Here is a 27963-nt window from a genome sequence, read left to right on the forward strand (position 1 = left end):
TAGCACACAAAACTGATCGGTTAACTTGCTCATCAGTGCTTTATTGAAACAAGGCCCAACAGCTGAGTCACTGGGCCTTCAAGCACAGCCCTTCCCGCATCTTGAGATTCCGAACCCAGAGGTTGCCGGGTCCTTGCTTTAACTGCTTTCGTAACATTTCCTTTTGAATATTTCCACATGCTAAATATAAAGACTTCAGTCCACACAGATACATGTACATTCCTGCCGCAGGCTGTCATGTTCACCAAAGTGCTTTCACGCAGTTTGTGTGCACATGTATGTGCAAGACATCATACATCCAATGACCATTCATCCATCCATCTGCGACAGGACAGCAGCAAATTCTGACCAGTCAGGCCCAGGGTTCATGGCAGTGGGCGCTGGGCTTCAGGAGTGGGAGGTCTGACTCAGGCCTTAGCCTTTGCCCTGGATTCCTCAAGGATAATGATGTCCCTTTCAGGGGCAACAAAGGCAAGGTCAGGTGGGTAACTGATATTCACATCGTGAACCCCAGCTGGATTGGGGAGCCCCATAGCCAGTGTGTGTGTCCTGAGACAAGTATAATTAGACAAAGTAAGGCTGCAACAGGAAAGAGTAAGAGCTTACGTTTACGCTGGAGGTACTTGTAAGGGAGGACAAGGGAAGAGGGGAAGAAAAAGGGACAACACGACAGATACCGTGGTCCTTGCAGAAGGCAGGGGCAGCCCTGGCCTGGTCAGTGCTCAGGGGCAGCAGGTTGGCTGGCTCCCAGGACATGACAGAGCTTGTCTGCAAATCCTGAGAGGCTGTGGCTCCCCCAGCTACACACACACACACACACACACACACACACACACACATACACAGAGCTCTGCTGAATGTGGGAAGACAGAGCAACACAGACAAGGAAGGAAAGCCAAAAGGCCCTCCTGCTGGACACCAAATACTTGCTCTAAGCTGGTGCGAACCACCAGGCAGGGGTGACACCAGGGTGTGGAAAATGACTGGAAGGAGACAAAAGAAACTAGGGGCAGGGGCAGACAGCCAGGACACCCATGCTGTCTTCCCCCAGCTAGCACCTGGGACCTCTGGCAGGCCCCTGGGACACTGGCACCCAGGCCCTGCAAGGCAAGGAAAGTGGCGAGGCCAGTGCCCGTGCCTCACTGGTCCTGTAGCCGGCTACACAGCTCCCGCCGGCTCCGCTCCCCAGCCCAGCTGCGCGTCTTGAGGCGGAAGGTCCTCAGCTCCTCCCGAAAGGCCTCATGGTTCATGGGCCGGTAGTCCTGGGGCTCACAGAAGTTCTAGGGGTGGGCATGGGGTGGACAGAGTAACTTCAGTATGCGAGTGTGATTTCAGGGGGGACCTGGCCCTTCACCACGGGCTACTGTCACACAGAGACTGGCCATCCCCATCATGGTACTGACCGGATGCTGTGGGAAAAACTCCTTGTAACCGCCCTTGAGGATGTACATCTCGGGGTAGTAGAGCCTTGGATAGTCATTGGCTGCGCGATCACGTTCCCTGATGAATCGGCACCTGGTGTGAGTTGGGGACAAAGATGAGAGCTGGGGTCTGGGTGGGGGCCCATTCCCTGTACCCAGTCTTAGGGAGGCTTTGGGGAGCTACAGAAAGTTGCTGAGCACAGAAATGTCTCCCATCTCCCACAAGATTAGCTGGCTACCAAAGAGAAGCTGGGGTGAAAGCAGGAAGGAGGTGGATCAAGGGGGCAGCGTCTGTTTCTAGAAAGCAGTTGTGCAATCTTCACTAGAGCAATCTGTGACCTGGATCAGGAGAAGAAGTGGAGAAGTGACAAGTGGACATAATTCAATACATTCCAGGGTTCCTGGACCAGACTCTGTGAGGACCTAAGTTGGAGAAGAGGAAGGGAGGGGAAAAGGCCCAAGACCATTGCTCAGTGCCTGGTCAGGGTGGGAAGCTGTGTGGGGGAACCTAGCGTAAGGGGAAGCGGGGAGAGGAGTCAGGGGAGAGGAGGGTGGGGTAGCAGGGATGAAGCCTCAGTACGGAGCATCTGGGTGCAGACTCGAGCCCCCAGTGAGACCTGCAGAGAGGACTGGCAGTCAGATGGGCCTGATGGCAGTGCGGAACAGGAGGCAGAGGACAGCTAGCTAAGGTAGACCTGGGTTCCCAGTAGAAACCTAACTGCATGAGCTCTAGAGGATGAGCATCAGAGGCCAGGCACAGGACCCTAGGACTTTGAGAGGACCCTGCTGGAGACATGGAACTAGATTTTGTAGGAGTGGACAGGAGACCTGAAGGGAAGAATGACAGGAAGTTGGGGAGTGGGTGCCATGCATAGTGAGGGGCCGGATCAGCTCTAAGCCATCAGTGCATGCAAGAGGCCCAGGCCGCAAGGCTGGGCTCACATTCTGGCCCCTCCAATGCTCCAGCACCTACAAGCCTGGGCAGGGAACCCAGTGCAGGCATCAGTTGGTGGGGCAGATGGAGCTGGAACTCACATGCGGGGCCCACGCTCTGACGAGAATTCACAGTGGAAAATGAGTATGATCCTCTTGTCCAGGCTACAGGGTGTTATGGGGCTCTGCAGCAGGAAGGTCTCAGCATCTCGTTCAAGGGGCAAGTTCACTGCAGTCTGTCAGAACAGCAGGGGGACAGGCCACTAGCCTGCATCTGAGAGGTAGACCCTCCCCTCTGCATCCTCCACTCCTTGCTAGGCAGGTCCCCAATATGAGAAATAGGTACATCTGCTTCCCACCAATTTAGCTTACCTTGATGTGCCCGCCCTCATACTCATAGGGGTATCTGCAATCTACAATCACAAACTTCTCCACAATGTTGCTGAACTTGCCCATCAGCAAGGCCACCACCTGGAGAGGAATAAGGGTTGGTGCTCTGCCCCCTGCTAGTCTGTACATGCAACCTGCCCCCAGGGGGGGTCAGCAGCCAAACAGTCTCATGCACCTGGAGCCTGGCTCAGCCTCACTTACGGTTTCTGGAGAGATGTACTTGAGGTCTTGGTGTTTGCCATCCACCGTCTGTAGGAGGAAGGCCTGAAGGAAAGGGAAGGAAAGAGAAAGGAAGAGAGGGATGATGGAGTCAGAGGACAGAGTGGAGCTGCTAAGACCAGAAACCTGGAAAGAATGGAACTTCTTTCCCAAGCCCAGAGCCCACATCTGCTTTGGCCTTCAAATTTAGCTCTGGTTCCCACTACTGTGTTCCCAAAAGATATCTTCTGAGGTATCTTCTGAGGCCAACACCCAGGGACTACATCTCAGAGGTAAATGAAGGGAGTAGAACACACATACACACACACACACACACACACACACACACACACACACACACACACACACACACACACACTCTCTCACACATACAGCCCACTCCAAGCCTCTGCCAAGCCTGGGATGAGGCAGAAAGAGATTCCATGCTGCAATTAGTTCAGAGATATTTTCCCAGGCTGAGACACTACAGATGTCTGGGCAGAGCTGAAGTAGAGTCAGGAGACTCATGGAGAGCCAGAGAGAGGAGTCTATCTGGGGAACAAGCTTGAAAAGGGACCCAGAACAAAGAACAGAGTCTCTGGGGAGAGAGGAGAAGCAGGGGCTGCTCTTGGGAGAGGTCAGGTTCCTAGAGTGCCAAGGGGGTACCTTGGAGTAATCGCCAATGAGTCCACGGTGGTCACTGTCCAGAATGCTCTCAATGTCATCGTGACACAGGGACTTTGAGCGGAGGACCCGGGCTTTCTGGGAGATGAGGCAGATGTAGGCCAAGCTCAGGGGTGAGGAAGCCCCTCAGGGTCCTATCTGGCTGGGACTTCCCTTTCCTGCCCTGCCCAGGACACCACCAGCCCTTGGCCATCTGCCACAAACCCAGACAAGAGGCCGATGGCCAGGAGTCCCCCCTCCCCCCCCGCCCCCGCCGAGGTGGGGAGGTGGCGAGAGCCAGGTCCCTGTAGGAAGGCACTCACGGGTTCCCCAGGCTGTTGCTGCTCTTCCGGGAGGGTCACACTCCTCCTCCGCTTTCTCTGGACAGGCATATCCTTGTCCTGGGGCCGCTCGAGCCTCTTGAGGATGGGCCGGATCACTGTGCAGGGCATGGATGGTGAGCGGAAGAGCCGCTGGCACTTGCTGAACATGACGAGGTCCTGACAGAGGCAGCAGGTCAGAGGTCAGAGTACGCAGTCCCCAACCTCAAATCCCACCTGCAGGGAAGGGCCCCAAGTACTTTTTTGGGGCCATGTCCGAGGCCTACCTGCTCCTCTTCCTTCTCCAAGGTCTTGACCAATGGAGCACTAATGAGGCTCTCCATTCCTGGGGGGACTGCATCATCCTCCTGAGACCAAGCACAGGGTTATAACCACAGGCACAGGGTGAATCCATCAAGGCCTTGCATCCTCCAGCACAGCAATCCTCAGGGTTCTCTGGTGAACACCAGGCCCGCAGCCTGCTGCCCCAGACCCTCAACGCTGCAGGGGTCTGCCTGCAGCTGGGGCTGGCCTTGAGCCGGGGGAGGCCCCTCACCCTTCCCAGCCTTCCCTCCACTGTGGCACCAGACCCTGCCCCTTCTCTGATCGGCCTCTCATCTGGCCAGGACTCAGATTTTCCTTCTGACCCTGGGGTGCAGTCACTGTCTTCCTGAAGGGCCTCAGAGCTTTCCTCTTATGGACAGTCCCTGGGAGGTAGAGGTGGGGGCCTTCTGGGCCAAGCCTGTTTACCTTTAAATCACTCTCCAGGATGTCCACAAATCCGTCGTCTTCTTCGGCAGCCCCCTCAGCAGCATTCAGGGAGAAGCAGTGAGACTGGGCCATGGGGCTCAGCTCCTCCACTTCCATCTTCCTTTCCAGAGTGCAGCACTGTTGACAGTGAAGCAGGCACTGTCCTACCCCATCCTCTGGGGCAGGTCCCCTGCCTGGGGGTTCCAGACCATCCATGCCTTCCCAAGGCAGCATCCCGAGGGACCTGCATGGGTCAGCACCTCTCTTTACCATCAGGTTGGGGGCCGAGCTTGGCCTCTGAGTAAAGGCCTCTCTGCGGCTGGCCCACTCCACCAGGGCATGAGCAGAGCTGGGATGTGTAGGCTTCCATGGCATCTTGAAAACAAATCCCTCCTGTGGGCAAGATGCCAGAGGAAGTGTCACCAGATGCCACAGAACCACCCCAGCCTGCCCCCTTCTCTCCTGAGCTCTCCCCTGCAGGCCCCAGAGCGCACATTCTCCTTGTCTTCCCCAGGGCTGCTGACAGCTCTGTCTGCCACCTCGCTCGTCCTCCAGCGGTCCAGCACTTGGGAATTGGTGATGTTTCGGAGCACAGGGCTGTGGCCCAGCAGCCTCACCTGGGAGAGGAGAGGGCAGCATTGAAGGCTGCATTCTTCTGCCAGCAGGCTAGGTGCTCCTTTCCCCCACGCCTCTTCCAGCTCTCCCAGCCACCCAGGAAGTCCTGTTCCCCTGACCCAGCCAAGGGACACCCAGCTACATCAAGCCTGTGCTCAGAGGAACTCTGGGATGCCTCCTGCCCCTGCCCAGCCAGCATGCCTAGGCCTCCAGCATGCCACAGGGGACACTCACTGGCAAGGACTGGAAACGTCTGATGGCAAACTGCTTGCTGCAAAAGGAAGCAGGACCAGGTCAGGGACCAAGAACAGGCAGGATGCCCACTGTACCTCTGGAGGGCAGCCTCTGAAGGGTAGAGGGGTGGGAAGCACTCACCTTTGCATGACCCGGCTGGCTTCCTGGATGGCCTGCTCAAACCTAGGAGAGAGCAATGGGACGCATCTTCCCCTGAAACCCTCAAAGCCCAGGGACAGGGGTGAAGACAGAAGGGGGGGTCAGGACAGGAAGGGGAGGCAGGAGGAAGCCCACTGCCAGGGGCCCAGGTACAGAGAGGGGGCAATGAGAGGCTGCCTGTGAGTTTAAAGGCTGTCCTGAATAGAAGGGGGCCCACAGAAGGCAGCAAAGACAGCTGGGCCAGGTCGCAGGGTCACTGAGGCGTCACCAAGGCAACAGTCTCACCAGCCTGCACACAAGCTTTCCACCTGTATGCAAATCACCCCAGCAGGGGCCATATGGCCGCCAGGAAAAGCATCCATCCATCCAGGGACCAGCAATGTAGTCATCTCCAGGAGTGGACCCCAGAAGTCTGGGCTTCCCTCTCTTCATGAAGTGTTGGCCTAACTTCCGCCAGGACAAGGGCCTGCTTTAGTGGAGGCCATAGCAGGCCACCCCCAGTCACAATGTGCAGGCTTTCATCCTCTCCTCCCTCCTGTGGAATTTTTCCAGATCCTAGCTCTGCCTATCCCACCACACACACACACACACACACACACACACACACACACTCACCAAGAGGCCAGGAGCAAGGAATTCCGACAGATGTTCTTTTGAGGCTGGGCATAGGGTTCTGGATATAGGCCCCCCACCCCCCAGGCTCTGTCACCGGGGACCACCTGCCACGAGGAGCTTTGTGTGTATCTACACACAACACACACACACACTCCAGCTTCTTTCTGAGACTGGATAACCATCCAAGCAGGTGCAGAGATGTGGGGCCCTGAGGGCTAAAGTGTCAAGGGGTGTCCTTCCCCACTCCCAGCCAAAGGCGTAACCAGATTCGATTAATTTGGTTTCCAATCTGCACCTGGGCCTTGAGGGTAAGGCAAGAACAACCACCAAATACCAACCTGCCATCTCCTCCCACCCCACCCAATTCTGTTTCCTGTTTGTGACAAACCTTGCACCCAGCCCAGTTTGATCAAAGACAATGGGAAGAAATAGTCACCGCACTAGACAGTCCCACAGCCCAGGCTGGGGGAGTCCAGCTGTCCCCACTAATGGCTGGCAGCTGCTGTGCCTGCTTGGGCCTTAACAGCTGCATGGAAACAGCTGTGCTCTGGAAGACATTGCCCATGCCCTCTAGCCAAAGAGAGATGTCTGCATGCAGAGCCCAGCAACTTTCTCTCCATTCCCTCAGGTCTGGGGGTTGACCAGAGTCAAGTGGCATTGAAGCCAGATAGGCCAAACCAGTCCAAAGGCAACTGATTTTGATTAGCCCAGAATGAAGTAAAGATACGAATTAGTGGTTTTTTTTTTTTTTTTTTTTTTTTTCCCCATTACTGGACATCGAACCCAAAGCCTTCAGTCCTTTTTATATTTTGAGACAAGCTCTTGTTCAGTCACTAGGTTGCTTGGGCTGGGCTTGAACTTGTAATCTTCCTGCCTCAGCCTCCCCAAGTGCTGGGATTACATGCATATGCCATCACACCCAGATTAGCTGGACCCCACTTTTAAATTAGATATTTCACATACATACTCAATACGGGATCCTGAGGGATCTATTTTCCTAGGCTTCTCAGTGAGTTTGTGCTAGACCTAAAATTCTAAATGCTATCTAGGCTCTAAAATGCTGACCCCTTGGTAATAGAGACTCCCCTTTTTCTACTCACATCTGCTCTGCCATTTGGGGGTCCGTTGGACTTGGGGAATCCATGCAGAGACCTGCAGGGACAGAGTGCTTTCATTTGAAACTAGAAGCATTTTCTGTTTACTTCCCTCATCATGCTGGAAAAGTCAGAGGAGAAAATTCTGACTATTTTAGATTTGGACACATTAAAAAATGAAACAGAAACCTACTCAGTGACCCACAGGTGATACATTGTCCTCTAAAGGGCACAGGATTCCATTGCCTGTGTACTATACAAACTTCCACAATCTGTGAAAACTTCAATGCAGCCAGGTGTGGTGGTGTGGCTGTAATCTCAGAATTCTGGAAGGCAGAGGCAGGAGGACTGCAAATTTGAGCCCAGCCTGGGCAATTTAACAAGACCCTGCTTCCAAATAAATAAATAGATGAAGCTCAGGCCCTGAGTTCATTTACCAGTGCCATAAAAACAACATAAGGAAAAGAAAACAACAACAAAATGTCTTCTAAAAAAATTTTTTTTTTGAGATAGTGTCAGTGTATAGCTCAGACTGGCCTCAAACTCACAGTGATTCTTTGGACTCCTGAGTGCTAGGATTATAGGTGTGCACCACCACATTCAGGAATCTAAGCATTTTTCTTAAATTGCTTTAAAATAATTCATAAGACAATGGCTTCTTAAGAAAAAAAGTTACGACTAAGAGGATGTTTTAAAAGGACTAACTTCCAGGCCTTGGTGTCACACAGGTGGGGCTGTGGTTTAGACTTTGGTGCCAGTTTAATAGGTAAGATCTTTCTGCACTCGGGCCCCACCCTCCGGGCTCAACAGCCTGGGTGGAGTGTGGAGAGCATGGTAAGAGGCTGTCTTCCTCCCACTGATGCGCAGGAAGCGAGGTCCCCTGTGCCCACTGGAGTGTGGGAAAAAAATTGATCTGATAGGCAGGGAAGTCTGGAGGGCCAGGTGGTCCCCCCAGGTCACCCACCCCATTGGGGGTTCTCCCCAAGGACACTGGGATTCACCTGCATCAGAAGACTCCGAGGACTCAGATGACAAGGAGGATTCTGATGCCCGCCGGGACAGGGATAAGCGAGTCAGCTGACTTTGGAGGGGTAGGTTCTGATGCGTTGGGGTATTGCTGGGAAGGGAGAAGAGTTCCAGGAGAGAAAGGTAAATGCTGGGCTCTGGGGCTGGCCAACCCATGTTCCCATGCACCAGCCTCCTCAGTGTTTCCCCACGCAGATGAGTTCTCTGACATCATGCCAGGGAGGTGATCAGTCTCCAGCCTGTCTTTTCAGGCCAAAGTGACTCATTCTAGTGAGGCCCGAAAGTGTCTGTGTTAATTACATTAGGAAAGATCTTTTGAGGTGTAGGGAGAGAAGAGCCCAGGGCAAGGGCAAGGGGGGGGGCGCCACCCCAGGGATGGGTCAGGGGCAGCAAAGCAGTCCCAAAGAGCCATCCATCCCCTCCTAGAGAACACTTGAAGATTTGAGTCTCTACGGCTGTTGGGACCACGATCCCAGGCTCGCCTTGAAGCCGGGTTAGCCTTTTAATCACACCAACCCTGGGTGCCGAATGGGGTTGCAGGGAGCAGAGAAAGGCATCAACCTGCGAGAACTACCCTGGAGTTCCCGCTCCGGTCTTGGGATACCCTGCCTGGGGCAAAATGGTGGCAGCTGGGGCTGACTGAGATTAGACAGGCGGCGCCGCGGTGGAGACGCAAAGAGGGAGGAGGGAAAGGAAAGAGGGTCCTCAGCAGGCCACCTGGAAGGTGTGAGCTGCACAATACCAGGCTCTCAGCGGCCCTGTCCCCGGCTCCTTGAAGTCGGGGGCAAGGGCACTCTTTTGCTCTGCCCCGCTCCACCTGCTGTACTCCGTGCCTCCCATGTCCAGCTCTCTGGGACCCCGGCCCGGGCCTCTAATCCCATGCCTGGCCTTCTTGGGGCGCCCTACCTGCCAAGCCCAGCGAGCTTGTGCATGTTCCGCGTGAGGGTGGTGACCAGAGAGGAAGAGACCGCGCGCTCCGGTGACCCCAGAAGGCCCGGGGAGCTCCGCTGGCGCCCAGGGAGGCGGCCTGGGCGCGGGGCGCCAGTGTGCACGCTGGCCGAACTGAGAGCCGAGCCGGGCGCAGGCTCGGGCTGGGGCGGGGGTTCCTCCATCGCCGCGGAGCTGGCTGCAGACGCTGGGCACAGCTGGCGGGGATAAGAGAGGGAGCGGGCTTGGGGTAGGAAGGGGGAGGGAGGAAAAGCTACGGGGGCCGGGAGCGAGGGAGACGAGGGAGGACAGGGATGCGGGGAGGGTGGGAGAGGTGGAGGGGCGCGGGACTCAAGCTGCAGTTCGGGAGCCTCTACTTGCAGCTGCCACCTCCACCTCCTTATATATTCGAAAAATAACAGCGGCCGCGCCGCCGGACGCCACCAATGGGGGCGCGGGGTAACGGAGGGCGGGCCCGAGGGCGGGGCCCTTGGGGCAGAGCGCGGGGCAGGACAAACCCGGTTCCCCAGCAGTCAGTCTGCCTCTGGGTGGAACCGAGCACTGGGGTTTATCCCCCCGCCTAGGCAGACCCCTTCCCCAGCTCCCCACCCGAAGATCCAGATCTGCACACTGCCTCCTCCTAGGACATGGTTTGGAGCCACGCACGCTCCGAGGAAGCAGCTACCCTCAGGATGGTCCCCGAACGACCCGCGCTGTTAAGATCGCGCGTGACAACCCATGGGGACAGTGAGGTGCTCCACCTGGCTCCAGGACGTTGTGCTAGTACAGCTGTGCTGTGCAGTCTGCGTTCCACGTGCGTTTTGCAGCCGAACGCGTAAAGGCTTGGTGTTCTTTAACTCGTTCAGGGTCACACGTTTGGGCAAGTGTTGGAGCCAAAATATGCACCCTTACTGCTCACGCTTCCAACTGTGCCCAGGGCCGCCAATTCGCAGGCAGAGCCCCTTCGCAGGGGCAGAATGGGTGGGCGCTTCCGGCAGAGAGCAGGCTAGACGTGACCCCAAATGGCCCAAGCTTCTCTGGCATTAATCATGGACTCTGTTGCGGAGACTTAGGAGACCAGAGGCCCAGTTAGGGAAGGATCTCATACTCATTGATGACTTGGCTAATTTGGTGTCAATGGCAGTGTAATTGGGGTTCCTTTGATGTTGTGGGCGGCTGAATTTGTCATTAGTTTACAATAAGCGTTTTCTAATTACCCAGTCACTTTCCAGCCAAGACAATTTTTCTGGACGGAGCCAAAAAGTCCCCATCCGAAAGCCAGTGGAGCTTCTGCCACCCAGGGAAGACATGGCCACTGGAAGGGTGGTCTCTGCGGTTCAGGGGGTAGGGGTGGGAAGCACCTGGTGGGTCAGGTGACCTAAAGAGGACGAGGAAGAGAAGACCCTAGCCCACCTGAGAGTTGACCAAGCCGGAACTGCGCCCTTTTTCTCTGCATTATGCCTAGCTCCTGTACTGTGCCAGGAGCTATGTACTGCTAGGAGGGCATTTCCTGTTGTGTGCTGTGGGCCAGAGGTTAAGCTTGGGACCCCCAACCCCTACGCACAGGAGGGTGAGGGAAACAGGCGCCCTGTGAGGCCTCCCTCCAGAAATAAACTGCCTTGAGGTTGCATTTTCAAAGCCAATACAGCAGGGTTCCCCCCTAGTACCACTCCAAACACACTATCTCCAGAGTGTGTACTGTGTTGATTTGGAAAATCCTTGAATCACACAGCCCATGAGAGCAGGGCACACAGGAGTCCTTCCAGAGCTGTCACACATCAACTCTGTGTCTTCCGGAATCTCCCTTTTCCTGTTAGATCACAGAGTATGTTCTCAATTAAAACAAAAATAAAATTAAGTTAGAACTTATTTGCAACCACTATGGTAACAGAACCAATTCCTTCCATCCAGCCAGGCCTAGGTCACCACTTATGGGGTGCAGAGGTCTCTATCTTCTCTGGAAGCAAACACACTGGGACTGAGCACATTTGAGGGTGTCCAGTGTGGCCCTGGAGACCTGGGTAGAAAGAGGAAACACTGCCTCTAAATCCTTTTTGCTTTTCCAAGACTGATCCTACACAGCATTACCTTTATGGGGCTTTTCAACTTGGTGGAACATTTTCTGATATCATTTGGTGTCTTGTGTTTGTTTGTTTGCTTCTGCAGTACTAGAGATTGAACCAAGAGCCTCACAGTGAGCATCCATCCATTGAGACAGGGTCTCAAATAAATTGCCAAGTTGTCCAAGCTAGGTTCAAACATTCAATCCTTGTTTCTCAGTCTCTCAGAGTGCTGGGATTCCAGATGTACATCCCTATGCCCAGTTTACATGGTTTTTAAAGTTGTTACATGCCATCAAACATTGAGGTAAAGGAATATATTTAAATGGTACAAAAAGACAATGAAAAGTCAGTTTGTGATCCCACACAAGCCTGCAAGGACTTCTCCCCAGAGGCAGCCACTATTATAAATATGTCACATGTTCCCCTGAGGTGCCAACAGAAACACAGTGGTAGCCACAAATGTGAGCCACATGTGGAATTTAAAATTTCCTAGTAGTCCTATTTTAAAAAGAAAAAGTGCACTGGAGGTGTAGCTCAGTAGTAGGGCGCTTTCCTAGCATCTGTGAGGCCCTTAGTTCAATCACTAATACCCCCCAACACACACACACACACACACACACACACACACACACACACACAAAGCAAAAAGGAAAATAGATTATTTTAATATTTAACATGGTACTTTCTAAATATTATTCAACATGGTGTCAACATGCTTTTATTTGATACCAAGTCTTCATATCCAGTGTGTTTTATACTTGAAGCACACCTCAATTAATACTGAGTGCATTTCAACAGCTCCAGAGCCACACTGGTTAAAATGCTGGACAGCACAGGTCTGTATGTTTTTAAGCAAATATATGCCTATTTTTAAAAACTATAAAAGCAGGGCCTGGCGATTTAGCTTAGTGGCTCAAGTGCTTGCCTCATCAGCATCAGGATGTGAGTTCAATCCCAGTACAAAAAAAGTATAAAAACAGTATATAAACATTGTTGCCAAACTTTTTTCTTCATTTTACTTGGAGATAAATCTCTATTAGGATGATAATGATCTCTGTTTCCTCAAATCCCTAATGCAAAACATGTAGGTTATTAGATTGATTGATTGATTGATTGTATTGGGGATTGAATCCAAGACTTTTACATTGGGCTACACCCCCTGTACTGTTTTTATTTTTTCATTTTGAGATAAAGTTTTGCTGAATTGCCCAGGCCAGGCTCAAATTTCTGGTCCTCCTGCCTCAGACTCCCAGAGTGCTGGGATTCTAAAGTATGTGTCACCCACTATACCTGCCTGGTTATCAGCTTCTACAATGATACAGCAAAGAAGCCTATGGCTGCTGGCACTTTAGCTATAGAACAGATTTCTGCTGTGGAACTGCATTACACTTGAAATCTCCTTTCCCTTTCCCTGAATCTTACCTACTTAAGCTGACTGAGCAACAGAAGGACAGGGACCAAGTCATTTATTCATCTCTTCTAGTCTCCCAGTACTGTGGATAGGCCAAACCCATGGATGGCCTCTGAACTTAGTATTTTACTTCTTCAGGTCTCTTGCTGTCTCTCTCCAGTATGGGGAATTCAACCCAGGCCCTCATGCATGCTAGGCAAGTACACTACTACTAGAATACATCCACACCTCTTTTTATTTTATTTTGTGACAGAATCTCACTGAATCACCCAGGCTGACATTGAACTTGTGATCCTCCTGTCTCAGTCTTTCAGAATGCTGGGATTATAGGTATGAATCACTACACCCAGTGGGATTTCTCTTAAGGAGATGGCCAAAGTGCATACAGATATGCTTTATAATCTGTCACTGTTCCTGTCACTATTCTTCTGTAGAGAAGGTGTTTCTTCTGTAGCTGCAGTACTTGCAGCCTTTAAAGAAAATGGGCAGTTAGACATGGATGCCTGACACCTGGCAGAGCTCAATAAGCCACTGTTGATTACGGAATGATTACATGTTGGACTCCTGGAAGATGTGTGTGTGTGTGTGTGTGTGTGTGTGTGTGTGTGTGTGTGTGAAAGACAGGATCTCACAAAGTTGCTCAGGCTGGCCTCAAACTCATGAGTTTCCTGCCTTAGCTTTCATGAGCAGCTGCAATTACAGGCATATACCATCACATCGAGTACAAATGATCTTTAAAACAAAGGACTCTTAGCATAAAAAGAGGTGTAAACCTCACTTATGTTGATATCTATCAACATGAAGAGATGTTCCCAATCCGGGCTACCAGGTGTTAGACTGAATGTAGCACATTAAATACAGCACGCCTGGAGAAATGTTCTACAGGGATCTTAATTTGGCAGTGGAATTAAGGTGGTTACACATTCTTATCTTCACATTTTTCTGTATTTTAAAACAGTTTTCAAGCTGGGCATGGTAGTGCACACTGTAATCTCAGCACTCAGGAGGCCAAGGCAGGAGGATCATTGCAAGTTTGAGACCAACCTGGACTACAGTGAATTCAAGGCCAGCCTAAACTGCATAGTGAGACCTTGTCTCAGACAAAAAAAAAAAAAAAAAAAGTCCAAGTAACAGGATTAATTTTGTCTTTTTTAAAAAATAGGTACCAGGGATTGAACTCACGACCAAACACTTGCCAGGCAGGCATTTATGCCTGCTGAGCTAAACCCCCAGAGCCTAATTTTTTAACAAATTAAAAGAGCATGTTCTCAACCTGGAAGCTCTCCAAGTGATCAGAGTTACCATAAAACCCAGTAATTCTACTCCTACATTCACACACAAGAGAAATGAAAACATGTGGCCCTCAAAACTTTGCAAACAAATGTTTAGAGCAGTATTAGTCACAGTAGCAACAACTCAAATGTCCATCAACTGAAGAATGAATACACAAATCCACACAATACATATGTCACATATCCATACAATAAAATACTACTTGGTCATTAAAAAAAATCATGAAGTAAAAAAAAAGAAAAAGAAAAATCATGAATTATAATACATGCTATGTCATGAACCTTGAAAACTGTGATGCTAAGTTGAAGAAATCTGTAACAAAATGCACAAATTGTGTGATTTCATTTATATTTAATGTTCAGAATAGGGAAACAAACCTACAGAGAAAAGGTAGATTAGTGGTTACTTTGGGTAATGTTGAATAGGGATGTGATAGCTGAAGGGTATAAAAATGTTCTACAATGATTGTGGCTGGACCTGGTGGCACAGACTTGTAATCTGGAAGGGTAAGGCAAGAGCAAGGCAAATTCAAGCCAAGCCTGGGCAACTTGGTGAATCCGTGAGACCCTGTCTCAAAAGAAGAAATATGTACTGGGAATGTACATTGCTGCAAAGGTCCTGGGTTCAATCCCCAGTACTGCTAAATAAATAAATGACTGTGGTGATGGCTGTTCTTATCTGTGAATTATATCTCTAAATGTGTGAATGTGTGGTGTGTAAAATGTATTTCAATAAAGCTTGGGTTTTGTTTGTTTGTTGGTTTGTTTGAGACAGGATCTTACTATATACTCGAAGCTGGCCTTGAATTCACTGTGTAGCCCAGGTAGGCCTTGATCTCAGCAGTAATCTTTCTGCCTTAGCCTTACGTCAAAGGTGTATTTCCCTAGCCCAATTTAATAAAGATTTTTTGTTGTTGTTGTTTTAAGGGTATATTCTATGGGGTCTTTGGGAAGAGCTGAGGTATTTCTTTAGGAACTCTTGGCTCTGAAATGCTTTATGAATTCTAGGGATGTCCCCAATGCCTGGATACCCTTTGTCTTGCTAATATCCACCTCATCCCCCATCAATATACCCACAGTGTCTTCTGTTTCTGGGTGCATCCTTGGTGCCTCACGGAGCTCACTGGCAGTCACTTCTAGGACAGAGAAGAAACCACACATATGTGCAGCTTGATATAGCCATTTCCAGATATCTGGGCTAACTTCTGCTTATAGCAGAGCACAGCCCACTCCAGTGAAACGACCACTTCCCCACTGTGAGATCCAGGGATCCCTCACCCACTTCTGTAAGCCCCATTTTCTCCCTATCAGGTCAGTTAAGGACATTCACAGTCTGGGAGCTGGGGATTTAGCTCAGCGGCGTAAGTGCCTGTCTTGCAAGCAGGCAGTTGTGTTTGATCCCCGGTACCAATAAAAAGGAAAAAGACAAAAAAAAGAAAAAAAAAAGAAATTCACAGTCTGCTTTCTCAACAGACACCATCTCACTTACCAAACCCTGTTCTTCATGGCTGTCAATATGCTTCCCATTCTCCTGTTCACTTTATTATTCTTCCCTTTTCATTTTAAAGGGCCTATAGTACTTATTTAAAAAGAACTTGAAAAATTCAGCAAAGAAGGGGAAAATAGTCCACCATAGTCTATTTACCTAAACACTCACCGATTCTAAGCCATATGGGACACATTATGCACATGGGTAAAGCCTCTAAATGCAAACACCGTTTCTAGAAGAGGCACAGGAGGGAGCCCTCAGCCAGGTGGCAGCATAGTCACCTTGGCACAGTGACCACACACACTTCCTGGTTCAAGCATGGATCTGGCCTTTATGGGAAAAACTCTCGTACGTTTTCTTCTGTATCTTGAGACTAGAATAATACTTTTTTTTTTTTTTTGTCTTTTTGAGACAGGGTCTTGCCAAACAGTTCATGCTAGCCTTGACTCACTTTATAGTCCAGATTGGCCTCGAACTTGCAGTGATCCTCCTGCCTCAACCTCCCGAGTGTTATGATTACAGAAGTGCACTACCATGCCCAACCAGAACAATATATTTTATATCTTAGGGATAGGAAAGGGCTCTTTAAGTAAAACACAAAACTGAAAAACAGTAAGAGAAAAATGAATAGAGCCACCTATTTCTTGGCTACAAAGTTCTCATATCTGTTTTTATTTTTTTTTCTTTTTGAGGCAGGCTCTTGCTGTGTAGTGGAGTCTGGTTTTGAACTTGCTTATGTAACCTAGGCTGGCCTTGAACACATGGTCATCTTTCTGCCTCAGCCTTCCAAGTGCTAGGTTTATAAGCATGTGCTCCCACACCCAGCTCCCATGTCTAAAAGATCCACTAAACTCAGTTAAAGGACAACCAGCAAACCGGGAAAACCATTTGCAATAGAAATAACAAAAATTTTATGTTCAGATGATATGAAGAGCTCCTAAGAGCCAAGAAAAATCCAGGAACTGGGGATGCAGCTGTGGGTAGTATATGCTTAGCATGTACAAGTCCCTGGGCCCAATCTCCAACACCAAAAGAGAAAAGGAAAGAAAAAGAAAGACAAGAGAAACATAGGCAAAACACAGGACTAGAAAACCCGCAGGACTCAAATACCCAATAAACATGTGAAATGAGAAATGCAGTCTAAAGTGGTGGCAGTGAGCTGTACTTTCCTCCCTTGGCTTCCGGAACAACACAGTGGCACAGGTCCCCTAGGTCTCCTGCAGATCTTGTTTTGAGCCCTTAACCTTGGTGCATCCAGGCTACTGTCCTTGGTCTTGTCTCTTCTTCATCTATACCCACTCAACTTGAAGCTTTCTTTAGTCCACCTTCTCAACGTGTCTTCCTGGGTTGCTGCTCTTCCAGACTTCTGAGAACACAGGAGTGCATTCGTCGTTGTAAGAACGGGTCGGTTTTTGTTGTTGTTTTGTTTGGCACCAGGGATCGAACTCACGACCGAGCGCTTGCAAGGCAGGTGCTTATGCCACTGAGCTAAATCCCTGGCCCTAAAGAGTCGTTTTTACCTTTGTTGTCGGAGGAGTTTCAAGGATTTGTGTACATGCTTATGTACATGAATGATGTTATTTCTAGAGGTACAAACCTGCATTTATGGGTGTTCAGAGAGCAAAGCTTAGTGACACGCTGAAACATTATTTACTCTATAGCCCGACGCCAGTTTCATACATTTTAAAACAGGAACATGTCTGCATCTAGCGAAAAGACTGGAAGGAAATGCATCAACAGGTTACCTGTGCATGTCTCCAGGTGCTGGCGTCGAAGGAGATTCTTAGCTTCTGATTTGTTTTGTCTTTTTCAGTTTCTGCAAAAATGTGGGTTAATTTTATCTTAAATTCTTGAGAGAGAGAGAGAGAAAGAGAGAGACAGAGACAGAGACAGAGACAGAGACAGAGAGAGAGAGAGAACAGTGTTCTATTCCTGCGGCAGATGGCAGTCCACCTGGCGAGGCGACAGCTGCCTGCGTCCCCGGTCGGTCCGGCGGGCCGCAGCGCCCCCGGTGGCAGGTCCGCGGCGGCTGGAAAGGGGTGGACTCGCAGGATCGGGAGGCGGCGCCCGGCGTCCCCGCGCTTCCCGCGAGATCCCGCTCGCCCGCTCCGCCCCGCGCGCCGCGCTTCCAGCTCTCCGAGCCGCGGCACTTCCTGCCTTCTGCGCCCGCGCCGCCGTCCTCGCCCGAGCCCGCCGTCCGCCGTCCGCATCCCGGCGCCGCCCAAGGAGGTGCCCCCGGCCGGGCCGGGTCGTCGCCCCGCCCGCCACCCCAAGAGCCGCTTTGTCTCGGGCGGGGCGCGCGGGAGAGGCCGCCAGGTGCCCCCCGTCGCGGGCCCGGGCCCCCCGCTGCGGGCCCGGGCCCCCCGCCCCGGGGTGGCGGCGGCGGTGCCGGGCCCCGGGGCGGGGGGCGCGCCGGGATGGGCCCCAAGCGGCGGCAGCTGACGTTCCGGGAAAAGTCGAGGATCATCCAGGAGGTGGAGAAAAACCCGGACCTGCGCAAGGGTGAGATCGCGCGGCGCTTCAACATCCCGCCGTCTACGCTGAGCACCATCCTGAAGAACAAGCGCGCCATCCTGGCGTCGGAGCGCAAGTACGGTGTGGCCTCCACCTGCCGCAAGACCAACAAGCTGTCCCCCTACGATAAGCTCGAGGGACTGCTCATCGCTTGGTTCCAGCAGATCCGCGCCGCGGGCCTTCCCGTCAAGGGCATCATTCTCAAGGAGAAGGCGCTACGGATAGCCGAGGAGTTGGGCATGGACGACTTCACTGCCTCCAACGGCTGGCTGGACCGATTCCGCCGGCGCCACGGCGTGGTGTCCTGCAGCGGTGTAACGCGCTCCCGGGGCCGAAACTCTACCCCTCGTACCCCTGCAGCACCTGCCAGCCCTGCCGCTGTGCCCCCTGAGGGCAGTAGTGAGAGTGCTCCAGTGTGGCACGCGCTTGAGGAACAGCCGCCTTCGGTGGCCGAGGGCTATGCCTCGCAGGACGTCTTCAGCGCCACCGAGACCAGTCTGTGGTACGACTTTTTGCCCGACCAGGCCGCGGGGCTCTGTGCAGGCGATGGAAGGGCGCGACAAGCCACCCAGCGCCTGAGTGTCTTGCTGTGTGCCAACGCCGACGGCAGCGAAAAGCTGCCCCCGTTGGTGGCTGGCAGGTCAGCCAAACCCCGTGCAGGCCAAGGCGGCCTACCCTGCGATTACACTGCCAACTCGAAGGGAGGTGTCACCACCCAGGTCCTGGCCAAGTACTTGAAGGCTCTGGACACCCGAATGGCTTCAGAGTCCCGCCGGGTCTTGCTGCTGGCCGGCCGCTTGGCTGCCCAGTCCCTGGACACCTCAGGCCTACGGCATGTGCAGCTGGCATTCTTCCCTCCGGGTACTGTGCATCCATTGGAGCGGGGAGTGGTTCAACAGGTGAAGGGCCACTACCGCCATGCCATGCTGCTCAAAGCCATGGCAGCGCTGGAGGGCCAGGATCACTCAGGCCTGCAGCTAGGCCTCATGGAGGCTCTGCACTTCGTGGCTGCAGCCTGGCAGGCAGTGGAACCTTCGGACATAGCCGCCTGCTTTCGGGATGCCGGCTTTGGGGGTGGCCCTAATGCCACCATCACCACCTCCCTCAAGAGTGAAGAAGAAGAAGAAGAAGAAGAAGAGGAGGAGGAAGAGGAGGAGGAGGGGGAGGAAGAAGAGGGTGAAGGGGGAGAGGAGGAGGAAGAGGAAGAAGGGGAGGAGGAAGAAGGAGGGGAAGGAGAGGAATTGGGGGAGGAAGAAGAGGTGGAGGAGGAGGGTGATGCTGATGACAGTGAGGAGGAAGAGGAGGAGGAGGAGAGCTCATCTGAGGGCTTGGAAGCTGAGGACTGGGCCCAGGGAGTAGTGGAGGCTGGTGGCAGCTTCGGGGGTTACACTACCCAGGAGGAGGCCCAGTACCCTACCCTCCATTTCCTGGAAGGTGGGGAGGACTCTGAGTCAGACAGTGAGGAAGAGGAAGAAGATGAGGATGATGAGGAAGATGACGATGAAGATGATGATGATGATGATGGTGATGAGGTCCCTGTACCCAGCTTTGGGGAGGCCATGGCTTACTTTGCCATGGTCAAGAGGTACCTGACCTCTTTCCCCATTGATGACCGTGTGCAGAGCCACATCCTCCACCTGGAACATGATCTGGTCCATGTGACCAGAAAGAACCATGCCAGGCAGGCAGGAGTTCGGGGTCTTGGACATCAAAGCTGAGCCTCTGAACATAGCTGCACCCCTGACCCAGATGGGCAGCACCAACCCAGGGCAGAGAACTCTGGGATGGAGCCAAATGGGGAAGCCCTGGGGCCTTTACTAATGCTTCCCCTGGCCTTGACACAGGTGCAGGGGCTTGAGGTCTGCCTCACTGCCTGCTTATTGCCTCTTTCTCAGAATCCTTTCCTCCCCATTTGTCCCTGGGCTCAGGGGACCAGGTGGGGTGGGGGGAGCTGTCTGGTGCTACCACACCATGCCCTCAGAGGACTAGACCACGGCAGTGGCCAGGGGTGGCCCTGGAAGCTCCCGGCCAGAGAGTGCCTCTCCCCCTGCCGTCCATAACCAGGTCTATGGTGGGGGGACCCCAAAGCCATTCTGGGAAGGGCTTCAGAGCAGGGTCCAGCCTAGGTCCCCACAAGGCTGGCAGCCCCCCACCCTACTCCAGGCCACCTCGAGAAGCACAGTCTAACTCAGGGTGGGCTCTTGAGCCCACCTCTGCCTGCTTTCCACCTCCCCAGTCCTTTTCTCTGGCCCATCTGTGTGATTTTGGCCCTTGGTTTTCTTTCCAGATCGGAGTTTTCCAAGAGGTCCTCCGCGGGAGTGACAGTGGTGCCTCCCTCATGGGCAGCTGCAGGCCCCATGCCTCTCATCCCTCTCTGGCAGGGCCCCATCCTGGGCAGAGGGGCCTGGGGCTGGGCACAGAGTCTGGCCATCCAGCTGCTCCTTTCCCAGTTTGAATTCAATAAATCTGTCCACTCCCCTTTTGTGGGAGTGAACATTTTAACAGCCAAGGGTGCATCCTTCATGGTCTGGGCTTGCGTCTGATTGGGGGCACATGTCCTTTCCTGGTTCCCTTTGGTCTTTGCACTAGTGGGACATGGAAGCTAGTATTGAGAGGGGTGAGGGGCAGAAGGAGTCCTCAACATCCACATTTAAATGTTTATGAAGAATTTGGGAGGAATGGGTCGCTTTAAGGAAATCTAGTCATGCTAGGGTTAGAGAGGGGCTTGGGGTCACTTGACTGGCACAGTGACAGATCTTGCAGTCTTGGACTAAATCAGGCAATGGGCACTTGTGGCCTGAACCAACTAAGGCTGGCTAAGAAGGTGCTTGCAAGAGTGAGGCCAGGACAGAAGATTGTTGAGACAGCTTCTCTAGGCCATATTAGAATTTGGAGGGGAAGATGGGGTTTACCTCTGGTGCCTTAACAGGAGCCCTTTAGGTCTTCAAGTGATTAGCAGCTCCTGGTCTGGTGGTCATCCTTGAGGCAGGAGGAAGATAAGTTACTGAGAAGAGATTGTACTCACAGTAGGCTAAGGATGGGCACTCCCATGCAGTGCCCTCCAGGGGCTCCACAGCCAAAGCTGAGGACTGCGCTTCCCTAGTCCTGTCCTGTCCTTACAGTCGCCAAACCCCTCCTTTAGTAATTCCTTACTGAGGCCTTCAGGCCCAGCGGCAGCTCTGGGCCCCAAACCGGTTTTCCCACCCAGCCTGGGGTTGGCACATCACTTCTGTAGTTCCTCCCAACCGCTGCCCCACCGCCCCACTAAGTTCGTCCTCTCCCCACCCTGGAATGTTAGGGGGTGGAGGTATCCAGGTCGTCTTTTGTCCCTTGCCTGCCCTGGGTGTGGTCCCTTCCAGAACAGCAAGGTATGTGACTTTAAACAAGTTGGGGTAAGTTCCACTCTTGGCCTTCTGCACTTCTGGCACTCAGGAATCCCCTCCAGGCCTTGAAGACCTTGGAAACAAAAGGACAACAAAAATGAGTTGAGATTCCCCTTGATATCAACGCCCTCTCCCAACCTGAGCTCTGGAGGCAGAGACCAGAAAAACCTACTGGAAACCAGCTTATGTTTTGGGCCTGCCCTGGAGTGAGGAGGAGGAAGTAGAGTAGCCTTCTCTTTAGGTGCTCCTGGCAACCCAGGCCCCTCACAAGTACCAAGGCAAATCACTTCATGTGTCCCCTGCCAACAAGAGCACCACTTTTGCTAGAGCTGAGATGATCTCATAGATGATTATACCAGTTGAAGCTGATTGGGTCTTTGCCACAAGCCAGGCTCTAATCACTTTAGAAGATACTTGTAAAGCTCCTTGAGAAGCCATGGCAAACAGGCTAGAGGTTCAGTGATGTGCCCAATGCCAACTGTCAGTCTGTATTGGAACCAAGTTTTCTCCCTAGGTTGAACCTAGAAGTATCCCATTACTGCTACTCTGTACCTCTTCAGGAAGGAGGGACCCATATTCCTAACCCTCCAAAAGGTTATATAGTTTTGAAATCAATTGCTAGTCCATGGTAGAACAGCTTTTTGGAGAGAGATGAAGGATATGTCTGTAGGAGCACTTGTTTCTGTCTGTAATCAGTTTCCCTTACTCCCTGCTCCCATACAAATACTGGTCTTATGTAACATTTTTCTGTTTTGTAATTTCTTTTCTTTATCCTAATGGGACAAGTAGATGAGAACTGTTCCCATTTCACAAAGGAGGAAATAGGGCTAAAGGAGTTAAATAATGTGCCCAAGGTACAGCCTTGAACTCTGGTGCTCTCTCTGGGAATCTGGGTTACATATTTAAATAGCCCAGCAAGACACTGAGCTGGGCTATGGCAATGGATGAGTAGAGAGCTTTGGCGGGGAAGTCTCTCCTAGCCCAGATGATAACACATTATTCATGGCGGGTCTCCAGGTAAAGCTGACAAACATGGGAATGCTGCCTTCACTTAGGAATGGCAACAAAAGGGTGATCCCAGCCCTGGTGATGTTAATGCATGGGATTCAGGGGCACTGACTGGCTTTGGCCGATCCCACAGTGGGTTAGTAGCTGGTCGGCAGGTAGCATAAGCCCCGAGATGATGCCTTCTTGGGAGAAGAGAATGATAAGGACACCTAACAGCTCTTTAAAAGCTCGGGCCCAGGAAAGGGTAGCGCGGGGAAAACTACATCTCCCAGAATCCGCCGCTCCCGGGCGAGTCGCGATGGTTGCCATGGTTTCAGAAAACAATATGGCTGCTCCCAGGAGGGACGTGAGTCGCCAGGAAGCAGAGGAAGTCTGGATTCCCACAGTGGAGAGAAAGGAGACATTTGAGGGGTCGTAAGACCGAAAGTAGAAGCTGCACGGCTAGAACGGGCTGGCCTTGCCAAGGACATTAATGGCTAGCAGCATGGACGAAGAGGCTCTGCACCAGCTGTATTTGTGGGTAGACAACATCCCTCTGTCCCGACCCAAACGAAATCTCTCCCGTGACTTCAGCGACGGAGGTGTGCACTCCCCTGTGTTTCCGCGTGTTCTGTCTCGTATGTACTTGTGGGGGGGGGCCTGTGTTTACACCATCTTTTTATTGGGGGGGATGAGAGGTGAGATCTGTCTCCTGGGACTTCAGTTATGTGTTTTCTGTCTGTATCTGTGTTTGAACAGTGTCTGTGAGCAGTGTACATGTTCTAGCCTGTGCACGTGTAGGGTGTGTGTGTGTGTGTGTGTGTTTACTTCCAAGGAGTTTATGAAGATGTTTATGTATCTGTGCCTCTCTGTATGTGCTTACTTATTGCTGTAAGTTATCTATGTTTGTCTTGTAGGTGTCTTGAGAATGTTCATATGTGTTAACATGTTCTATTTTGAATGTTTTAGGCATGTATGTTTCTTTAGGCTTCTGTTTCAGGAATGTGTCCTGGGAAGTCAGTGACAGAAGTATGCATTTTTCATTTCTATATGTGTATATTTGAGGAGGCAGCGTGTATATGTGACTCTGTTTGTGTATGTGTTCTACATGTGCACCTGTGTGTCTCATGTGTTTGTCCTGTGTGTCAACATATTGTGCCCTATGTGTACATCTGTAGATAAATATTATTGTGTGTGTCTATGACTCTCTCCTAGGACTTGAATGTTAGTGTATGTATGTGTATGAATTCCTAGGGTGGGGCTCCAGGGTCCAGAAAAGCTCTTTGGAGCCTTAGTTTCAGTTTTCCTGTGCTTTGAATTAATGGGGATAGAAAGTACCTCCTCTGGGTTATGCCAGATCTTAGTCTGATCACTGATCTCATCAATCATCCTTACCCCTGCTACACCCCCACCTCTCCAGTGGGTCCCACCACTGTGCTGCACCACCTGTCTCTTTTCCTATCTTCACCCCAGCCCTTACACCGGCTCCTAACCCTACTCTCTCAGTGCTGATTGCAGAGATCATCAAGTTTTACTTCCCCAAGATGGTGGAGATGCACAATTATGTCCCTGCCAACTCCCTGCAGCAGAAGCTCAGCAACTGGGGTCACCTGAACAGGTAGTAGACTATTCAGGAGGGCGATCCTGAGTTCCCAGGAAGGGCTGCCCCAAGCGCTTCAACTCCTATGGTCTTGACTGCCCAAGCTGCCCAAGCTGGGGTGGTGTTGGTGGCGGGATGAGAGGGCCAATAGACAGACTCTACCTGGTAACAAATCAAAGAACTCTTTTAATTAGGGAGGAGACATGGAACCTCAGGACATCTAAACAGGAGAGTTTGGATGCCTGCCTTTCCATTCCCCAGTGGCAACACACTCAAGACCATGCCCCTTTCCCTTTGTCCCTTGTCTTTGCTTCATTCCCCACAGGACCTGTCTATCACCCATGTGTCTGTCCTGTAGGAAGGTGCTGAACAAGTTGAACATCTCGGTACCAGATGATGTGATGCGCAAGATTGCACAGTGTGTCCCAGGCGTGGTGGAGTTGGTGCTTATCCCACTGAGGCAGCGCCTGGAGGAGCGGCAGAAGCGCAGGAAGCAGGGCATCGGCTCCTTACAGGTGCCACTGGACTCCAGCCTCCCCCCTGCCCTGGAGAACTTCCCAGGCATCAGAAAGCCTGGGAAGCCTGGAAAGCTTGGTGATGAGTGTGGGCCAAGGGTGCCTGCCTAACAGAGCCTGGCCTGGGGGTACTGTGGAAAGGACATGGGACTCCTTGGGGATGGGTGAGCCCAGGCTCACAGACTACCACGGGGGTTTTTTCAGGACCTGGGTCTTCAGAATAGCAGTGACTACATGGATGTGGGTAAGCTTTCCCCTTTCATCCTCTCGTGACAAGCTTTTCCTCTGTCCTATGCTGGAGAATGGGGTTATTCCTCCACTTGCCTCATCTCAGGTCTGTCCCAGAAGGCCCGAGGGGAAGGTGCTGTGGATCCCCAGGGAGGAGGCCAGGTCAGGTAAAAAAGTTGGGAATTCCTGACCTCACCAGGCTTGGTAATCTCACAGTGCAGGTTGGCGGTGGATGGGGCTAGCTGAACCTGAGAAGGGTGGAGAGGAAGGGAAGAATCGGAAGGAAGGCCTGGCTGAGGGCTCTGGAAGCAGAGGTGACCAGGTGGGAGGTGACAAGGTCCAGGCCTCCCTTAAGCTGCTTTGCACCACAGAGGAACCCGGCAGCCAGCACCCCAGCCTCCTGGGTATAACCAGGCCCAGCAGAGTGACCCAAGCTTCGTGCTCCAGATTGCTGAAAAAGAGCAGGAGCTGCTGGCTTCACAGGAGACTGTGCAGGTGAGAGTGCATTGGGGAGGCTCGGGGGTCTGGGAGCTGCAGAGGAGCAATGCAGTTGGTAGATAGTATGATGTCTTGCCGCGCTGCACAGGTCCTGCAGATGAAGGTGAGGCGCCTGGAGCATCTGCTCCAGCTCAAGAATGTGCGCATCGAGGACCTGTCCAGGCGGCTCCAACAGGCTGAGCGAAAGCAGCGGTGAACCTGGATGCCAAGACTCAGCCGCCCACTGGCAGACTCAGTGCTGGGAGGGCAAAGCCAGTGCCCCACCGGCTTCTTCCACTCTAGCAACTCCTGTCTTGGGGATGGGGGTGGTAGTGCAGCTTACCAGGAACCTGAGTGGCCTACATTCTATCCAGGCCTGGAGAATGGACCACTTTCCCCAGGGCCCTTCCTGGGCCTTGGGAAGTAATCCCCTGGCTCTGTCCACATCCTTAGTTCAGATCCCTACCCATCTCTGGGGACCTTGGTGTCTCTATCTAGGCTAGTTCTGCCATTGGCAGTGCAGGAAGCTGCCCTTGGAAGCCAGGGGGCTCACCTGGGACTGGTCTCACAGCTGGAGACTGCACACAGCAGCTGGAGAGGAATAGGTGAAGAACAGCAGCAGCCAGGAATAGGGGACATATCTGCTGTGCCCAGAGCAGGGCCCTTCCCTACCCCATGGGGTACTGTTGGGCGTGCGTGGGGGCTGTAGGACAGGGTGGTCCCCATTAAAGGGGGTGATTTGCTTTCTTTCCTATGCCTGCCTCTTTTTGCCTGAATCCCTGAAGGGAATGGGTTCCTTCCCCTTTGTCATCTAACCCTTATCTCCTTGACTAAAACAGCCTGGTTGGCTCAGAATGGATCTCATCTTATGGGTGGCAGGTCTGTGTGCCTGCTGCTTAGTGAACTGGGCTCCACCTTTGTGAACTGACTCCTAACCCTGGTTTCAATTGCCCCCAAAGCTGCCTGCAGTGTCCCTCGACTTTGTTTAAACCCAAGCTTCAGATTATCTCCAGTGGTGCCCTCAACCCTGCCCGTGGTCTGGCCCTTTAACTTGGCCTGTATGACTCCCAACCCTGCCCACATACTGTTCTATGGGCCAACGCCAAGCTTTCCTGCCAATGTTGACCAAGACACTATGGCTGCGACTTATATGACTTTCACGCTGATGACTTGCTGACTCCCAGTAATGTTAAATATTTGTACATCTGGAGATCTAGTAATTCCATTCTAAGATATATACCAGCAAAAACTTAATCTTTGTACTCTGGGAACAGGTCACATCAGTGGTCATAGCAACACTCTTTGTAATAACAAAAGAACTAAAAAAAAAGGACCCATTTTAGTTACTAGTACTGTGTTGCACATTACTATCAATTTAGCCGAGTGCTTATTATCTCACATTTTTTCTATCAGTCAAGAGGCCAGGCTGGCTTTGCTGGGGCCTCTGCTTCAGGGTTTTAGCCAAAACTGCACTAAAGTGTGAGCCAGAACCGTGGTCCCATATGCAGGGGCAGCTGGGAAAGGAGTCATGTGCACGTTAATTGGTGACAGGACCCAGTTTCTGGTGGACTGTTGGGCTTTAGTGTTTGCTGGTCATTGGCCTGTGGTTGCCCTCATTTCCTCGCTATATGGCCACTTTCAGCATTGTAGCTTACTTCGCCAAAGCCAGTGAGGGAGAGAGTAGAGTGTCTATGGTGGCACAAACCTGTAATCTCAGCACTTCCAGGAAGTTGCAAGTTTGAGCCAGAGGAACCTCATTAGTGAGACCCTATCTCAAAATAAAAGAAAAAAATTAAAAAGGGATGAGGATACAGCTCAGTGTAAAGACCCAGGGCTCCCATCCACAGTTTAGAAAAGAAAGAAAAAGAGAGAGAGGGTGGCAAGACAGCAGATGCATTTACTGTAATCATGGAAGGGAGACCCCATCATGTTTGGTGAATTCTATTTACAAAGAGCAAGCCACAAGGCCAACTCACATTCAGGGGCTGCACCTGGGTATGAACATCAGGATGGCTGATGTTCCTCCTTATGGTCATGAAAAGATAAAATAAAAGGTACCACTTCCCTCTGAGAGGAAGTAAGGGTGGTGAGATGCAAGCACCACCTGAGCTGGTATAAATTATTCATAATTTATTTAGCTTTCAAAGTAGGTTGGTTTATGGGTTTTCAGATGTGAGTTGTTTCTGGACAAACGGGGAGTGTCATGAACTGATGATTATACTCAATAAGATTCAATAATATTAAAGATATTCAAGGCTGGGCATGGTGGCATATACCTGTAATCCCAGCACTCAGGAGGCTGAAGCAGGAGGATCATTGCAAGTTCAAGAGCAGTTTAGGCCACAAAGTGAACTCTAGGCCAGCCTGAGCTTTATAGTGAGACTCTGTTTCAAAAAGATATCTCTATCTATCTATCTATCTATCTATCTAGATATATGCAAACAGGCACACTTACTGTTACCTTACCATTTCCTGCCTTTTTCCATACAGGGCAGCATACTACAACATACTCTGTTTTACATCTTTATTTTCTCCTTAATAAAATCTCTTGTAGATCTGGTGTGATTAATTTTATGTGTCAACTTGATTGGGCCACTAAGTGCCCAGTTACTTGTTAAAACATTCTGGGTGAGGGGCTGGGGATTTAGCTAAGCGGCAT

The 27963-nt window shown here is 51.7% G+C and overlaps 3 protein-coding genes across 9 annotated transcripts; 2 read left to right on the forward strand and 1 right to left on the reverse strand.

Moving 5' to 3' along the window:
• Positions 1–20: 20 nt before the first annotated feature.
• On the reverse strand, positions 21–9714 carry Cdc25b (cell division cycle 25B). Of its 5 annotated transcripts, none has more exons than XM_063248756.1 (16): positions 9325–9714; positions 8394–8509; positions 7399–7450; positions 5666–5707; positions 5525–5561; positions 5170–5292; positions 4946–5068; positions 4676–4813; positions 4213–4293; positions 3929–4105; positions 3609–3704; positions 2946–3008; positions 2727–2825; positions 2457–2590; positions 1404–1515; positions 21–1280 (listed from the first exon to the last, which is right to left on the reverse strand). In XM_063248756.1, exons 1-16 carry the CDS (start codon positions 9528–9530, stop codon positions 1140–1142), a joined length of 1740 nt encoding a protein of 579 aa, XP_063104826.1. In that variant the 5' UTR covers positions 9531–9714; the 3' UTR covers positions 21–1139. The 5 variants fall into 5 exon arrangements, with proteins under 5 accessions (XP_063104826.1, XP_063104828.1, XP_063104827.1 ...); XM_063248758.1 differs by lacking the exon at positions 9325–9714 and adding an exon at positions 6007–6126 and having other exon boundaries at positions 8394–8515; XM_063248757.1 differs by lacking the exons at positions 7399–7450; positions 8394–8509; positions 9325–9714 and adding an exon at positions 6299–7372.
• Spef1 (sperm flagellar 1) lies at positions 8323–27873 on the forward strand. Of its 3 annotated transcripts, XM_005006599.4 has the most exons (8): positions 8342–8483; positions 20402–23086; positions 23991–24102; positions 24410–24599; positions 24804–24843; positions 24934–24994; positions 25199–25322; positions 25414–27873. In XM_005006599.4, the coding sequence occupies exons 2-8, from the start codon at positions 22978–22980 to the stop codon at positions 25519–25521; spliced, it is 744 nt and encodes a 247-aa protein (XP_005006656.1). In that variant the 5' UTR covers positions 8342–8483; positions 20402–22977; the 3' UTR covers positions 25522–27873. The 3 variants fall into 3 exon arrangements, with proteins under 3 accessions (XP_063104832.1, XP_005006656.1, XP_003476662.1); XM_063248762.1 differs by lacking the exon at positions 20402–23086 and having other exon boundaries at positions 8323–8483; XM_003476614.5 differs by lacking the exon at positions 8342–8483 and having other exon boundaries at positions 20791–23086; positions 24443–24599.
• Positions 17719–20623, forward strand: Cenpb (centromere protein B). Its single transcript, XM_063248755.1, has one exon. It carries the CDS (start codon positions 18018–18020, stop codon positions 19830–19832), a length of 1815 nt encoding a protein of 604 aa, XP_063104825.1. The 5' UTR covers positions 17719–18017; the 3' UTR covers positions 19833–20623.
• Positions 27874–27963: the final 90 nt, after the last annotated feature.

Source organism: Cavia porcellus, unplaced genomic scaffold (assembly GCF_034190915.1).
Source record: "Cavia porcellus strain 051 isolate PalLab524CR breed Dunkin Hartley unplaced genomic scaffold, mCavPor4.1 scaffold_5, whole genome shotgun sequence".
Classification (NCBI taxonomy): Eukaryota; Metazoa; Chordata; class Mammalia; order Rodentia; family Caviidae; genus Cavia; species Cavia porcellus.